The 17,868-nt window shown below is 41.2% G+C and overlaps 2 protein-coding genes across 7 annotated transcripts in view; both read right to left on the reverse strand.

Annotated features, from left to right (window-relative positions):
- The window catches only part of syt12 (synaptotagmin XII), a 28,351-nt gene extending 18,499 nt beyond the window's left edge, over positions 1–9,852 (reverse strand). Inside the window, exon 1 of the mRNA XM_044356200.1 lies at positions 9,188–9,852. The gene's annotated coding sequence lies outside the window, so the exon portion shown is untranslated. The remainder of the gene's footprint in view (positions 1–9,187) is intronic.
- A 2,849-nt stretch (positions 9,853–12,701) lies between these two features.
- Positions 12,702–17,868, reverse strand: part of peak1 (pseudopodium-enriched atypical kinase 1) — a 110,525-nt gene continuing 105,358 nt past the window's right edge. For all 6 annotated transcript variants that reach the window (XM_044356130.1, XM_044356131.1, XM_044356127.1 and 3 more), the window contains one exon: positions 12,702–17,267. In XM_044356130.1, the coding sequence (XP_044212065.1) occupies positions 15,876–17,267 (1,392 nt within the window). In that variant the 3' untranslated portion in view covers positions 12,702–15,875. The remainder of the gene's footprint in view (positions 17,268–17,868) is intronic.

The following is a 17,868-nucleotide window of genomic DNA, read 5'->3' on the forward strand; positions in this document are numbered from 1 at the left end:
AAATTGAGGTGACTCAGTGTTACACAATCACTAATGTGAAATTTAAGACCAGAGTTGCACTTATGCTCAAACTAGATCCGGTCAGCAAATGTCTTGTTGTGTGTTTTTTTTGCAACAAGTACTGTAGACAGCCAGTTTAAGGCTGTAATTAGTCCTGCAAAGATATAAATACTGTAAACGTTTCTGTGGATCTTTGCAGAGAGCAGTGTTATAATGTCAAGTGTTAAAAATAGAGCAATGCGAGCGTCTCCTAATAACACCCGTGCACTTTCACTTATAGTACGTGCAGCCCAGAGAAGCATTTTCCAGCCTTATGGTGGGTTCCATCATGTACACCGATGAGTGAAGAGTAGAATCAGGATCATGACCTCTGCTGCTTGTTATCCCCTCTCTTTCCAATTTTCACTGTCACCTTCTATCACATAAAATCTGTGCAGAGGTGTCTCAGAAAACCATCGAGATAAGAAAGATGGTGTGAGGACAAAGGCCAGAAATAGTTTGTGTAATAAACTGAGACAGACAAACAAAGGCAAACAGAGAGAGAGAGAGAGAGATGCCAGCAGAGAAGAAATAAAAAGGTTGAATTTTTATACACTTGAGTACTGATATTTTTCATATTATCCACAATGGCAATCGTTTAGCTGGAACTCAAAGAACTGGAGCATGAAACACACTTCTCAACGTAAACTACTTACTGTATGTCTTATTTTCATGATATCAACATGTCAGTGATTTGATATCACATCAACGCTCTCCTTCAGATTGGAGACTTTCCTCCAGCTGACAGCTCATTAACACATGACTGTGAAAGGAAAGGTGAACATTTACATAAAAGCTTTTCCACTGATGTGTCATCTTCATGCGCACATGGTCTCTCACATCTTTAGATTTATCTCACTGTTGCTGCGGGGATTCTGTGTCTGATAATATTCCTCATCAGGTCTAAAAAGACTGTCTGCCTCCAGCGCACAGAGAGTTGTCCAAAGGACTTTTTTTTTTTCAATTACCGAGATATGCATGAAATGAATGTCCTGTCACTATGTCAGCTTGGAAAACAAGCTGTGAAGAACGTTAAGTGGCAAGTGAATGATGCAATGGAACAGAGCTTGTGAAATTTGTGGAATACAATTTTCCAGAACAGTAATGGGCCTGTGGGTGGAAAAATAAACAGAGTTAAGAATTATGCATACTAATCGACAATTAAATACTTAAACCATGAATATATATCTTAAAGGTTGCAGGGTTAAGTAATATCTCAGACTATTTGGCTTTACTGGGAAAACTTTGAAAACCTGACTCTTCCTGGAAACATTTTCCTCCAGGCACTTACAGTAGGATGCAGTCCTGTGTGTGTGTGTGTGTGTGTGTGTGTGTGTGTGTGTGTGTATGTGTGTAGCTCTCATCAGCCACATCTTAATGTTAAACCTACACTCAGACTCCCTGCAGAGCGACAACCCCAGCCCACACACACACTGTCTGAGCCCGCTTGTGTGTGAGCCAGATAGATGTATCAAATCTCTCCATTAATACTGGCCTTTCACAGATACAGTATCCAAGGTATTTGAATAGAGCAAGCACAGGACACTAGTATTGACTGTCTACTTTCTGCATTAGCTTCAGGCTGTTGAAAAATGAGATAAAATAACTCATGCGTTGATCTGGCAGATGGAGGTATCTTTTTTTTTTTTTTTTTTTACAACTGAGATTGGTTGAAGGTTGTGTATTCAGGCTTGTTAGCTTTCTTTTGCGGCAGCTTATTAACGTACAGGCTGAAAACCTTTCTCGTCAACATTTTAATGAGGCTGTTTTTACTTTTCTGGGAAACAAAAAATGTGGTCACACATAAACTTCATGAAAATCCTGGGTTAAATCTGTGGAGATCTGTTGTTAAAAGCCTCTGAGAAATAATAATATAAATTTTTTTTTTTTTTTTTAAATGTCAGGACTTTTGCCAAAGAATAGAGAAGGAGATTCGACAGATGTGTTTTCAGGGTAAAACTTAAGGGATGGGTATGAATGAAGAAGACTCTGAGATGCAGAAAAAGCTAGTAAGAGAACCTTGACTTCATTTTTTTGTAAAACAAAATATCTCACACAGTAGTTACATCCATAATAGTCAAGCACAGCTTTTCCAATTCTGACCACTAACCAGACTAGCAAAATGAGAGTAAAATAACATTTCCAGGTCTATATTTCTATTCTGAGGCTCTATTGGAATATCGTTACATGATTTACAGTTCAAAAGACTCATTATTTATCTTATACTGGCTGTTTATGCAGCCCTTCAGTTCAGCCTCTGTCTGAAACACGCTGTTTTTTAGCTCCTGTCTCTTTAAGGCCCTCCTCCCGAAGAGCTCAATCTCTTCTGATTGGCCAGCTGGAGACTGGAGGCTATGTAAAAAAAAACACGAGTAGTCAGAATTCATTTCTTTTTTTTGTTCTTCACTCAAAATGGAAACTTCTCAAACACATCCATATAAATTTGAGGCAAAATCTGACTCGTAATAAGCGCGTGGACATCACAAACAACGCTTGGAACAACCTTAGCAACAAAGACCACAGAATTGACAGGTTGAAGCCCTTCACTGGCTTTTGACTTTCAGGGAGCATTTTTACATATGTTCACCTCACGTTTGGGAACTCTGACCATGTTTAACATAGACATCCAACATTATTACTGTATATGAATGACAGAAAATCACAAAAAGCACGTTATGTCACATCCTTACGGTACTGTAATTATTAATGCAGCCACAGTCACATTCACTCTTACAGAGCCAAATAATTGGGTTGTTTTTTTTAAGTTAGATGCTGCTTTTCACATAACTACAGTGAAAATATTGTCCAATAATAAATAATAGCTCTAACCCATGTATCTGTGTGTGAAAAGCTCTTTTGTTTCCTTGGATTCCCTGTAGGACTGCCTACAAAAACCAGCATGACTGGGGAGGAAACAGATGCTGTGGCTGCTGCATGCAAACCAGGCAGCCTGCATGTCTCCTGCTGAAACCAAAACAGCTCAGACACCAACAGCGAACCCAGATTCTGCACACTGGCTATAAATACGGCATGGCTGCTGCTGTTTGCTGCTAACTGCGAGTAAGAAGGAAAACAAGAAATTCCCCCCTATTGGAGCTGCATCTTAAAACAGGCCTGATCAATAACAACAGACACACTGATTTATGACACCCACAAACACATAAAAAGGAGATAAAAACAGGAAGAGAGGAGAGATAAGGAGAGAAGTGAGACAAGGATGAAATCATAGAAAGAATTGATTGAGGAAAATAAAAAAAAAGATGTGTGTGTTGAAAAGAAGAAGCAATAAGAAAACGGAGAGCCGCTGGGAAGGAAGAAGCTACTCCCCTCTGACTCTTTCTCATTCGCTCTCCCAACAACTGATCAATCAACTTTGCTTTTAATCTTGCCCAATGACTCTCATAATCAAATTAACTGCCTCACTGCTGCGCTCAGTGAAACAGCCAGATACAATATGACACCGCACAGCAATCTGTGTTCAGGCCGCAAAGCAATATCTCTTTCTCTCTCTTCTCCTTCTCTTTCCTGCCTCTTCGTATATCTGCCTGTTTCAATGCCAGCTACACTCTGACTTTCTGGTTTGGACAGCTTATTTGATGCACGGTTAAATAAAAGTAGCATCGCACCGGCCGGCGCCGGTTTTTAAATGTCAGCGATGGCGCCAGCTGAGGCAGGAAGAACCAGCAAGCTGCAGCTAATCAGCTCAATCACTCAGAGTTAGAATAACAAAACCTGGACTCAAAATACTGCCACTACTTTTCAGCTAAAGGCAGCTAAAACTATAGCATATGTAAACGCACTGAAAAAATAAAGAAATATGTTGAGATTTGTGCAAAGGATGTCTAAAAATTAAAGGATAGGTTCACAATTTTTCAAGTCTGTCTTAAAACAACAGTCAGGTACCCAGATGAACATTGCTCATGTTCTTCTTGCTGTAATGATTCCTCCTGTTCATACTTTCAGTGTAAGTGATGGAGGACAAAATCTACAGCCCTCCTTATGTACAAAAATATATTTAAAAGTTTATCTGAAGATAATATGAGGTTGCAGCCATCCAAAGTCCAAGTCCAAATCAAGTCAATATGTTTCAAAGTCTTTTTAATGCCAAATTCCCTCTTTTTGTTTCTTTGTTCCTACAATGTCCATTAAGACACAAAGAGAGAATGTTTTACTAAAAAGACTGCAAAATTTTTACTCAAAACAAGGATTGTGGATTTTGTCCACCATCACTTACATTGTAAGTGCATTTGGAGAGAATCAATGGTCAGAAGAGGGACAATGATTACAGCAAGCAAAAGCTGTTTCAGTGTTCATTTGGAGACGTGACAATCGTTTTAAGACAGACTTGAAAAACTGTTAATCTATTCTTTAAAATGTTTACTTGTGCCAGGAGTTTTTTTTTCACCCATTTTAGTTAGTCACTTGGTCTGTTTGTTGGCTGCATATTTCAACAACTTATAAACAGAGTTGAATGAAACTTGGTGCACAGATCATCCTTAGTTCACCAAACAAAAGATCAGATTTTGAGGGTGATGATGGATGACCACCAAAATGTCTTTGATTTTCACTTCATGATCAGTTTCAATCCCTTTTTTAACCAAAACTAACCATAAAGACTTGACTCAAGTTTATGTTTGCAGACTGACTCAACGCAAAATGGAAATAGTGAAACAGGCATCTTTGACTGTGACAGCGAACAGAGAATTGTTTGCACTCTGTCTGGTAGTGAAAGTCGAGAGCTACTTAAACAACTCTCGCAAGTGGAATTTGATTTATCTCCTAAAATCTGGAAGTTAAATATTTTCTTTCTTTCTTTGCCAAAGACAGAGGAAAGCTTTCTTTGAATCTAGTGATGAGTTGTGAGAAAAAGCCTGCTGACTTCACTCTAAACCACATTAAACACTAAAATGTCCAAACAGCCACTATAAAGAGTAGATAAAACTGTACAAACACAGATAAATGGTTAAATAACTACAGAACAGTTACCAAAAATCATGTCATTTGCTTCTTTTTTAATCCTGGTAAATGATGACCTCGCACGTTATTTTACAACATTTGTTTGAGTCACAGTTTCATATATCTAAGTGTCTCACAACACAACCATAGTTGTTAGGGTAATTAAAGAAGTTGCTGAGAGTTGCCCATTTATTTCCACACCTGGGCGGGTTTTTCCAGGCCACTAATTTTTCATCACTTCTGTAATCTTGAAGCCTCAGTCTGGAGCCTTGATATTAAGACTGAAAAGCTAAATCATGTGTGAGTCATTATACCTACAACTTATTAGATTAACAACCTCACAATTAGGCTAATACAGGACAGGGAAAGCACTTAGTGCTGCAGAAAACGTCTCTCAGACCTGACTTAATGTTTTGGAAAAGGTCCATACACTCTCTTTAATGCGAAAGTGGGTGTAAGCTTAAATTCTCCAAAGTGGGGAAGAGTAGTGATTTGAAGCCAAGCCACGGCTTTATTGATTAACTATTGAGTAACTGCAGAGGGAGCCAAAGGTATTTGGACAGTAACACAGTTTTTATGCTTCACCCCTGCACCCTTGCTTCTTTGTAGGTTAAATCTTACTTTAACTGTAGTTAAGTTGCAGACTTTCAGTTTTAAAGCCAAACTTACATTTTAATTAACTTTTTGTGTTAGGAAATAAACTATGATGATACTGCAACTATTATGAATATTGAACTTTTCCTAAAGAGTATAAAAACTCCTTTGGAAATAGTGTCTAAGCTTCAATCCTCCTTTATCTGAGATTTAAAGGTGCAGTGTGTAGAATTCTGTGGCATCTAGTTGGACTTGTTCATAAGTATGTTTTCATTAGTGTATAATCCCATGAACATAAGAATCATTGTGTTTTTGTTACCTTAAAATGAACCCTTTATATCTACATAGGGAGCAGGTCCTCTTCTTCTATTCAGTTTGTTGCAATCTGCAACCTCATCTCTAGATGCCACTAAATCCTACACACTGCACCTTTAAGAAACGGCATTGCTTGGAGACGCCCTGTTTACTTCCATGGTACGCTACTGATAGTAGCACGTCTTAGCATTGTACAGCCTCCAAATATTGAAACGACACTGTTTTTGAGCTCCTTTTTCCAACATCCCATATAGCACTGGTTATAAACTGATGGTTCTGTCACTTTGCAGCATGCAACATTTGGGAGGCCCCATTATGCTATTAAGTTTGTATACAACTCAAGAAGTGGAAGCTAGTTAGCCTAGCTTGCCGATGTTAGCACTGGCTGTGCTCTATTTGGCTGTGCCAGCGTGCCACTTGGGCAAGGAAATCAGCTTAAATGGAGTGCAGATGGAAGTCAGCTGATAATAACATATTAATTTCATCTTCTCACATTTTTAAGTGTTAGCAGAGACACCACAGTACGTCTTTTATTTAGACTCAGCCACAGCAAGCCATGTGAGATGTGTGTTTATTAGTCTGTATTGTTTAAGATGCAGTTGGTACACATTATATTTTGTTAACTTGCCGCATGGAGCTGTTTATTCAAGTTGGCAAAATGTGCCATTTTTAACTGCCTGTGTGTTTGTTGTAATTGAAGTTACAAATTACATTACGAACTGTTTTGGTGCCTGCCCATACAGATATTGCAACCGTCAAATTACCAGGACTGACACTGTCAGTAGGAACCAAAAATTCACGCCTCCTGGACAGCGCTAATATAGGGGCCACTATCACTGCAAAAACATATATAAACAAACATCAACATACTGTATATAGACTGATTATTTAACAAAAATATATGTTCATTTTCACTTTAGTTCAGCACCTGCGAGGTGTTTTGTTAAATCAGAACCAGTTGAGATTATTGTCAGTAAAGCAACCAGTTTTATATATTGCCAACACTGTTTAATACCTGATAACTTCTAGCTCATGAATATGACACATCTTATGATAGATTATGATTCTCTCTCTCCAGCCTGCTGTGTTTCGAGGCATCAATGAGAGAAGTGAGCTGTAGCTACATTTGGCAGCAAACTGCTCTGACCACAGGCATTCGCCAGAAAACGAGGCAATCCATTACCTGATCTATTCGGGAAATATTAGCTGTGATACATTAAGGTGTAACTCTCTTTCTTTGTTTGGAAAGACCATTTAGATAATGGCAGTGGGCCTTTAGGTGTTGGACTCACAGAGCCATGTGTCTTCAGTGTTCATTTAAGTGCTCTCAGTTTTGTTAATGTAATAACACTTTTCTTTTGACGAGTTCAACACAGGCACAGGAAGTGGAAGTAGGTGTATTAAGGCTTTGAGTGTGTGTGTGTGTGTGTGTGTGTGTGTGTGTGTGTGCGTGTAAGCAAGGGAAACCCATGACAGAGAGCGAGAGAGAGAGAGTAGGTGTTAAACGAATGGCTGAGATGATTGCGAGTGCTGGTGGAGAATTGAATTCTGAGCAGGTCGTATTTCAGCTCGGCGAGGAGGCGAGAGTCCCAGTGACACTCACACACACTCATACACGCACACACACACACACACACACACACACACACACACACACACACAGCTATTTCACCTCTACTGCCGAGCCGCTTCACACAGACCGCCAGCATCATTAGAAAGCTCCGAAGAAAACACTCAAAGAGCTGGAGAGGACCCAGAGTGTGAGCTAATGTTAACAAGATTTTTTCCTCCGTCTAAGTTTGAAATGTCTAAAGCAAAGTTGGGTAGTTTTCAAGTGAGCGTTTTTCTTTTAGATCCTGAATGTGCTAAGAATCACAGCTTTGAGAGGGAAAAGTCTATACTCCCACACATCTTTTTACCGTTAATTGATGCATAAAGCTTTCCAGGTAATTTGCACACAACTGTCACTTTTTAAGACAGAGTACAGCGAGAAAGCAAAGGAAAAAATCTGGCGCCTATAAAGTCAAGGAAGTGTTAAAGAGACAAACAGTTAACTTGAGTTATGGGAAAGTGCATTTAGGCAACCAAACACACCAGCAACAAGATCATCTTCTGTATCACTTTATGGGGTTAACAAGCGTAACTAGTAACATTTAGTCTTTTTCATTACCATATTTACTCAGCCTTTTTGGATTGTGTCCCCTCACAACGCCCTCTCACAGGTTGCATATGTCTGAGTAGTGAGCAGTGCAATGAAAGAGTGATGTAACCAGAAGAGGTCAAACTATCCAGTATTTCACGATTAAAAAAAGAAAACCCCCAAGAAATTGAAAAATGTTTGTTACCCCTTTTGTTATTCATCTTGTGGCCACTCAGGTTTGTCTTGTGACTCTTGATGTGGTCCATGCCCCCATGTTGGGAACCCATGATTTAGAAGATCAACTTGCACAAAAGCAAACACATTGATTTGACACTATTAACAATTAAGTCTAGGTATCAAAATTTGATCAAAGGTAACAAAGGACGGCATTGAATGCATGCTTAATCAGATATATTTAGATTTAACTCAACAGTTGTGTGCTGCATTTTATTGAGGCAAAGTTCTTAAACAGCTGTTTGTGTTAAGATCAAATTAAACAAAAGTATTGGGGGTAAAAAAAAAAAAAACGCACCTTGGTGTTGGTACCAAAACACAGGAATTGAAAGTATTTATGACGCAAAGATTTATGGCAGCCCTAATAAACCGATTAAACACTATCCTGCAAACAAAAGACTGTGTGAACTAGACTTCACTTTACACTTAAATCCCTGAAACTGGTCATCAAACCTGCACTAAGTTTTTTTTTTTAAGGCCACAGTTGCAGTTTCTAGTTTGAGTTAAGCAGAGTGGTGCTGAATGGATAGCTCCTGCTGGACAGCTCCTTTAACCTCTGTTGCCAGTGAAAGCTGCATGAGCATCCATTCACTCCCTCAGCAATAAAACCTGCTCCTAGTTCAGGTCGACTTGCAATGCGAATCAACATTTGGGTCGACTGAAAGACGGGATGGCAGGCATTTCCTGTCATCCTGTCTGCTGAGATGCATTCACAAGCGCGGCTAATGTGCTTTAAATTAATCCTTTACTCTCAACAAAGAACCGAGGAGGAAAAAAAGGGACACATGCAAGTCCCAAGTCTCGCCATGATGCATGTTGCGTGTTAGTGCACCGAGAGTGCAGGAGCGCAGCGGTTTACGCCAGGTGGTCGATGGGGCCAAACGGCCTGAGTGAGCACGCATTTCTTACCCGGAGTTTTCTTTTGGTGCAGTAGGGAAGAAGGAGGAGGAGGAGGAAGAGGAGGAGGAGGAGAAGGGGGGCTTGACCAACTCCACCGCTCTCCCTTCTTCAGGCGCCTCTCTCCATCCAATGGCACCGGTGCCGGTCCGGTCTATCTGTCCCGGGGGGTGGAGGAGGGGAGGGAAACGGCGTTCACACTCCTCCCGTTTCAGCGCATCCGGAAGCTTTCAGACGCGGCCGGCTGAAGGAGGAAGATGAGCAGAGGGATGAAGAGGCAAAGGAGGAGGAGGAGGAGGAGGAGAAGGAGGAGGAGGAGGAGGGTTTATCTTCAGCTCGGAGGTGTCCGTGTGTTTCTGCTGCTGCTCGCTGGAGTCTGGAAAGCTGCTGCCAGTTGCATTTCTGTGTGAGCCGCAGATCACCCCCGACTGACCGACTGCAGAAAAAAAGTCCCACCCCTGCAGCGCAACTTCCACCGCCGGGCCGCTCAATAACACGACCACCGCCTCCTCCTTCACAGCTCCACAACAGCAGCAGCAGCAGCAGCAGCAGCAGCACAGGAGAGGACCTGACTGCTGCACACACACACAAACACACACACACCCTGATGTTACGCAACGGGTGCACGGGGATAGACCAGGATGGGAGGTGTGTGAGTTTATAACTTTTAAAGTCTCCCCGAGCTGCCCTCCATAATCTAACGCCCCCACCCAACCCCCAAAACTGATCAAATTCTGCCCCAAGAACCTCCTCCTCCTCCTCCTCCTCCTCCTCCCCCTCCTCCCCCTCCTCATCTGAGGTTTGAGCCGTTAGGGATGATTCAGTGTGAAATTACATAACTGTCTATACTGGAGGTGGGCAGGGTTCAGTGATGACACCTCAGATAGCAAAACAATCATCTTTAATCCTCCTCTTGCTGCGGCCAGAGAATTAAATTAAAGGCAAATAAAACTTCTCCTCACCGCGCTGTTAGCAGTATAAAGTCACAACACATCACTGAGGTGGCTGAAGAAAAAAAATGAGGTGTCATTTTCTAATAAAGGGTTTATTTAACGAGTATATTTAAATATTTAATAAATCGTTTATGAATGCATTATAGATCCGTGCAGTTATGTTTAGAGAATAAACAATCAAAGAGTTTTATGAATATAGCAACCCAAATGCTCTTATTAATAAATGATTACTGATCTATAAAGGATTAATACATTATTTATTAGCCATTAGACACAATTTGTAATCCCTATGTATAGCTGTAACATTTGGAAATACCTTTATCTTAATTGAGTATTTTATATTACTCTTTACCACATTTCAGTGAGAAATATTTATTTTTTCATGCTTTTACATCTTATTAAGCTACTTACATGTAGCAAAATGCTACAAAGGAGTGTAACTACATGCATCGTCAGTTACTTTGAACTGTTTCATCTATCATTTACTGCATCTCTGCCAATCTGCATCTTAAACACACCTCCCCACTTTTACTTATTGATCACATATAGGACACATCATTGACAGAATTTGCAACTGACTGAACCTAAATGTCACTTGTCATCAGAACACTTTCGCCAATAGTTCATCTTCAAAACGGTGTCAGTGGAGGACGGTTTATTTTTAGGCTGCACAGGAAATTTCAAAAGTTACATTTCATTTATGCTTTTTACTGTTTGATAAACGCAACAGCTGCTGTAACATTTTTTTTTTTTAAACAAAAGTCTGTTTAAATGCATAGTTTTACTTTTAATACTCAAAAAAATCTCACATTTCTTCTCCAGTATGTTGACAATAATGTCCTTGTTCTTTCATTCTTGCTGATATTTCCTTGAAGTTGACTTTTGATCCTTTGTACCAAAGAAATATGCTGTTAAGGTGCTTTTTTACTTCTATAACAGATTGTGAGTGCTTTCTGAGGATCCCCTGCAGCCCCTTTCAGTTTCCCTGACCCCCGGTTTGCCCTGCTTTGACATCATTTAACAAGATTATTGATTAAGCAATGGTTCACAGTACAGGTAATAAAGCTAGTGGAGCATCACTCTGGATCCAGACTGATGAACGTGATGATTACTGCCCGCAAGAAATATTCACCATGGCTTACTGCAGCAGATTTTAAACTAAGGTGAACGGAGCAACAGGGAGTCCTGGAGGAGACACCGGTGAGATGTTGTCATGTAAACAAAGGGTAGATTTTATTCCTCAGATTGGGGAACCAACATTTTGCAACATTATTTATAGGTTTACATTGAGAACATACCCAAAACATTGCACAGGATGCAGTTATGATAACATCTTTTGGCTTCTGATGACTTTTCTACCTTTCTATTGACAGAATCTACAGCATCCACAGCGAGGTTTGGGGCTTTTGTTTGGTGAATGTGTCCTCAGCTGCAGCTGTGCCACTAGGGTGTGTGAGGACAGAAAAGTAAACACAGTACATGATGAACAGGAATTGAGATTAAAACTCCACTTTATTTGCCAAAGGAGGTGCAGTCCGATCAAACAGGCCTCTCTTACCTTAGAAGTGAAGCTCTACTTGCAGTAATTTGCCTTACATACAACATGAGGGTACTAGTTTTCTGTTATGATAGAAGTGTAGTGGATGAAAAGGACTTCATCTCCTTCCTTTTCTCATTTTCAATTAAAGAAGACGAGTGAGACCGCAGAGTAAGACATATTATGTTGGATAAGAGTATAATCTCAGCCTAGACAGGATAATCTCATCTTTTTGGTTAAAGCTAAATGATGGGAGTTTCCTTGACTGCAAATCCCCATGAGGTACCGTAAATACAACATGTTTATATTTGTACAGCTAAATTCACACAAGCATGTTAACACAGCTTTCAGTCACCGTTAATACATGTGGAACTGAATGTAGCAGGAGTACAAGTAAAAGCAGAAACTATAATAGACAGTTACTTGAGAGGCTTAACAGCAGGAGAATGCTGCAGTCTGGTTTTTGATTGCCTTTTGAATGGCTCCCTCTGGTGGTTAAATCACTGTACTGATGTAGGCACAGAGCTTCTTTATGTATTTGCTCCCTGATTTTGTTTAAGTGCTCAATAAGAGCCGCCAAATCCCAAAATGTCACTGTTGATCAATAGTGAGCTGTGTGGAAATTCTGTGATACTTTTGGGTACATGAGAAAGTGTTCCTCTAAAATCTAAGATTCTGAAAACGTCCATCTGAGCATGTAGACTTGATGTAATTAATAAATGAAAAAAACTCTCTTGACTCTGAGAGCAGTGAGGGAATTTCTTCATCTACACAGACTCTGCTGATATGAAGCTGCAAAGGAAGACTGGATGTACCAGTTCTTAAAATTTACAAAAGAAAATTTATATTCCAAACCCCTGAAAAGATGAATATGTTTCCAATTTTAGTATGATCACTGTAAATAATTTAAAGGCTCATTATCAGCCCAACACTCAAGAATGGTTCTTTTGCAGACTATATGTCTAAAATGACTGAATAACATAAGATTTCACTGCACAAACTAGTCACAACAGCAATAAAAAACTGGCACAAAGTGTATATATAAAAACATATATTTATTGTTCTGTTACGGTTAACTTGATTAACAATAAATGGCGGCAGGCCAGGAGACATACTGTACACATATCAATAGAAAGCCTTACAGAGATTCTGTTTTTCTGTTCAGTGGCAATTAACAATGCAAAGAGAAAACCAGAGCAAACAGAGAGAAAAAGAAAATGATACTCGCTGTAGGCTGTACAGTCGCTGTTAATGAAATGTTGGGTTTCAATGGTGCGTTCGAAAGCTATCCTTCGGCCTCTTTTCAAAGTGGTTCAACTCCTAAGCAGGTAAATTTACAAGAAGGGGGGGTAAAAATACTGTACATTGTTCTGTATATTAATGCTCCTTCCTCTGATCTATTTTTCTTTATCCTGTGTTTAGGACAGTGATAACTTCTCACCTTTTTTTCTTCCCCCAAAACAAGCAAGGTTGAAGAAAGTCAAGTAAAGCTTTACAAATGAATAAATGATATTTAGACTCTCTAAAGACTGAAATAGAGGTGCTCCATACTCGACAAAATAGTGTGTGGATTAAAATAGATAAAGGTTATATATATTTATATATATATATACTATATAAAGGCTTAAATCTCTAGATACAAGGACAGCCACCAGTGCCGTCCACACACATTCCTTAGTACACAAACCCTTTAAACGCAGCAATAAACACACACACCTGCTTTGTCTCATTTGCGCTCCATGGACCATTAAGTCTTGTGCTGTACATCTGCAGTAAAACTAACACAGGATCCTGATCCCAAAAGTACATTTTCCCCAAGTGACAAGCTGAACTGCTGCAGTATTTCAGAAAATGAAAAGAAAACCCAGAGGTGGTGACAACGCAAAAGAGCAACAGCGCAATCGAAGACAATAAAGTAAACTTGTGGATGCAAAGCCTTTCTGCAGTGTCGGTCTGAAAACATCCGTCCACCTGGATAAATATCAAGGGAACGTTCTGCACAAAAAGAACACTGAGCTTAAGATGCTTTTTTACAGTGTTTGTTCATCATAACCATAAATAAACCAATGTGCATACATGTGGAGGCTGAGGCTTGTGTAAATGTGTTACTTCCACTGACTCCAGGCTAGAAGGTACTGATCAATAACACACAGCTCATTTAATTAAAGCAGAATAAATCTGTAGAGTGACAAGCGGTGAGCATCGATGCACGATCTGCCATCCTGTTAAGCTGGATAACAAGAGGACGGTAAACAAGGCAGGTGGAATGGAAGCAAGTCTCAGTGTTTGGGTTGTTTGTCTGTCTCGAGGCTGTGGTTGTTTCGTACACATAAGAGTTTCTATGTGAAACAAAAGTGGTTCAGTCGGAAGATGAGTGTGTTCATAAAGCAGATGAGAACAGGTCCGAATGTCCGTTTCAGTCCAGGCAAACTTTTACATTCCACACGCTGCAAAAAAAAAAAAAAAAAATCATTTCCAGTTCCTCAAATTCACAGGAACTCTCCTCAGTTTCTCCTGCATCATCATCATCATCATCATCATCATGTCCTCCGGTCTCCATCGAGGAGCGCCAACGTTCAGACTGAATGTGCAAATGTCATCCGTAACGCAGAACCGTTCAAAAACAACTTGACAAAAACAACACAATAGACAAAGAATAACCGCCTTCTGGCAGTCCCTGAAACATCCCTGTCTCCCATCCACTGTAAGAAAGTCTTTACACTGAACTTAACTTTGTTTCTACAGTTGCAGAATTGAACTGATGTGAATCAGTTTATGTGCCACAAAACAAAAAAAAGGAAGAAAGAATTAGTAAAAGGCGGCATAACATGTTAAAAATGTTACCGTTACCTCTAAAAGACAACAACAAAACAAATATATTAATTGCACATACTCCGACTAGAAACCAAACCAACAGCTGGGGAGAGTTGTGTCCCATTTTAACTTCAAAGCCTGAATAAGAGTAAGAGTGAGAGAGAGAGAGAGAGAGAGAGAGCACGTCTAAAACTTGTTAACTGACAAAACTGCAAAGCCAGATTTAGCTCAACATTCATCACCTACCTCGCTCAAAGCCCCCTTGCAGAAGTGTTAAAAGTATGATATGATACAACAGCAACAACTCCAGACAGGCTAGAACTTTTTTTAAACATAAAAAAAATGACATTTCATTGATCTGTGCAAACATTGGGACTAACCGATGTTTAATTAGTGACTAGTTGCTGTAATCTTGTAAAAAATATCTTTAGCGTGTTAAAATGGACAATTCGTGGCAGATCTTTGGCTTCACTGGTGAAATATATTTCCCTTTTCCCATCACTCTTAATTAAAAAAATCTGATTAGGCCTAATCAACCTGATTAGATTTGATTTCTAAGATGACTTAATAGCTTTTTCCCCCCATTCCCTTCACTTCAAATGCTCTCCCTTCATTTCTCTTCTTAGTTTTTCCATAATTCAATCAGTGTCTTTTGAGGAGTGAATTGTTCCTTAAAATACAATACTATGCAATAATGAGTTGAATAATTGGGACAAAAATCTCAAGTTTCCTCTCCAGACACAAAATACTTTGAGAATATCTAAATGTGAATCTGGTGAAACTTTTCTATAAAATACTAATGTGTAACATTAATGTGTAACTATAAAATCTCAGATTTATTCCATTTGACACTGTCTCAAATAAACCCTGGAGACAGCCGCCCTGCAAACTGTATCTAATATATAGCTCTCACAACTCCGTAGTCTTGCAGAACATTGCTGAAAAAACACACAAATCTAAAAATCCCTCACACATTTGGTGAATGTCTTTGATCAAGTACTAGTGGAGTGTTAGAACACACAGGATGAGCTGCTAATGTTTGCCAATTCTCTGTCAAGAGCCAAAAATTACTTTCATTTGCTACCGTATTTCATATTATCTTGGCCAGTGTTAGAGAGCCACTTCATTTGCTGCACTTCCTGCTGATGGTAATCTGAGCCTCTTGAAAACCCTCGATCATGAAGCTGTCTGATGGGAGCACGGCCTCTCACTCTGTGGATTGATTTGAAAACACACACACATTGCACAACCAGCTATTAGTGTTAGGTGAGCACTGTGGCTGCTGCGACAAAGCTGACTATTAGCTTGCATCACACATTAGCGTCAGCAGAGGGACCACACGGGGGGGCGGGGGGGAAGTTGGATCTGTTACCATAGTAACAACCAGCAGAGGAACTCAGAGTGGCTGTGACTGAGTCAGGTGGAAGGAGTGTGCTAGATGTGTTTGGGTTTGGGTTTGGTTCTGTGCTGCGTGCGCTGGCTGCGTCTGGTTCTGGGACGGAGGATGTGGCTGCGGCTGCTGCAGGATGTGCACCACCCGGCTCAGGGTGTCTGTGGTTGCAAACGCCAGATACTGGCAGCACAGCCAGTCCTCCAGGCTCACACCGCACGCTGTGTCCATTGAACGCTCGGCGAACTTGATCATCATCAGTGTCCGCTTCAGGTCCAGCCAGTTCTGGAGTGTTGCCTCACGCTGGCTGGAGGTGACTGCTGACATGGGGCCTGTGCTGCTGCAGCCCAGCGCCTGGAACAAGTCTTCCCGGGGGCCCCACAGCAGACATTGCAGGCAGGCCCGGGCCTCGGACATCCGGATCCTTTCAGAGGGGTTGACGGTGAGCAGTAACCTGGCCAGCTGCTGCAGGCCCTGTGAATAGAGCGATCGAACCGGCAGCGGCGGCAGGTCGGCCCACGTGTACTCCCGCTCCTTCAGCTCCGGCGTCTCCTCGAAGGGGTTCGGCCGGTGCAGCATCTCATAGATGAGGATCCCGGTCTGGAACTCGTCACACTTGCGGTACTGAGTCGCTGTGACGATTTCGGGCGCCAGCCGTGACTGGTCGCGCAGCGTACCAGGATCGGCGGCCATGAGAGTGCTCTTTTGTTTGGCTTGGGAGAAGTTACTGATGATGAGGCGGGCGGGGCAGGTGGCGTTGGCGGCTGCGGCGGCGGCACTAGCGGAGGTCGCGCCAGAGCTGCCGCCGCCGCTGCTGTTGCTGTTGTTGTTGGGCTCCAGGATGTCCAGATTCCAGGGGTTGCCAGGTTGGCAGTGGACCAGCAGCAAGTTCTCCAGTCGCAGGTCACAGTGGGTCACATGGTAGGGTTTCATGTGCTCCAGGCCAGAGCAGAGCTGGAGCAGCAGCAGACAGACCTGACGCTCGTACAGCTCTGGGTTATGGGTATGTCGGGACACGCCTTCTCGGACAAAGTCAGCCACCGTCTGGAAGGGCACCTCGCGTGTGATAACCACCACTCGGCTTCTTAAGCGTCCGGCGGTGGTCATGTGACCTGCTGCTGGGGTTTCATCTAATTTACCGTTTGGAGCTTTGGTGTCCGTCGTCTTGGTTTCTGTCTTAATCCCTTTCTCTTTCTCCTTCAGCCCGTTTACGTCTTCCTTCTCATCCTCTTCCTCCTCCTCATCTTCTTCCTCTTCCCAGGGCAGCAGGCGGGTGGGGACATCAGCCAGGAAGTGTCCACAGTCCTGCTGGATGTTGAAGTGCACGGCGAGGCTCTGCCTCACTGCCAGGCTGTGGAAAAACTGCTGCTGGGTCTCCTTCACTTTGCTCCGACAAATCTACATAAACACAGATAGAGAAGAGAGTGTTAAGGTTTGCTTTTGAACTGAGAAACCAACTGTGATGACGCTAAATGCTAAATTGACAATATTGCTATTAAAGGAGAAGTCTGGTGATATTTTATGTTTTTGTTATTGTCAGCAAATCCCACAAGGAGAGCAAAACAATGAGTTCATCCTACTCACAGGTATTGCCTGTGTATCAAAACCTGATATACTGCTTATTACAGAGCCACAACTGTTACCCTCCCCCTTATCATATACACAAACACACAAGTTTATTCTGAGTTAACCACATACACGTTCTAAATACTCACAAGAGCATCAAATGTGTATTAATACACAGCTGATATTAGTTCCCAACAAATGCACTGTTTGCTCCTGTTTGAGTAACATTTTCTAAAAACTACAAAGCCCAACTGTTTTAGGAAATTTCTGAGACAAAACAATATATATATATAACGTGACCAGTTTTAAAGATTTACGTCTTCAGAAGGAATAAATGGGCACAGGGGCATCACACAGGCTGGAAAGTAATGAGAGACTAACTAACATGTTGGTTTTGGTCTTTTTTTGGTATTTGTTGATAATAAGAAAAATT

This window comes from Thunnus albacares, chromosome 7, assembly GCF_914725855.1.
Source record: "Thunnus albacares chromosome 7, fThuAlb1.1, whole genome shotgun sequence".
NCBI lineage: Eukaryota > Metazoa > Chordata > Actinopteri > Scombriformes > Scombridae > Thunnus > Thunnus albacares.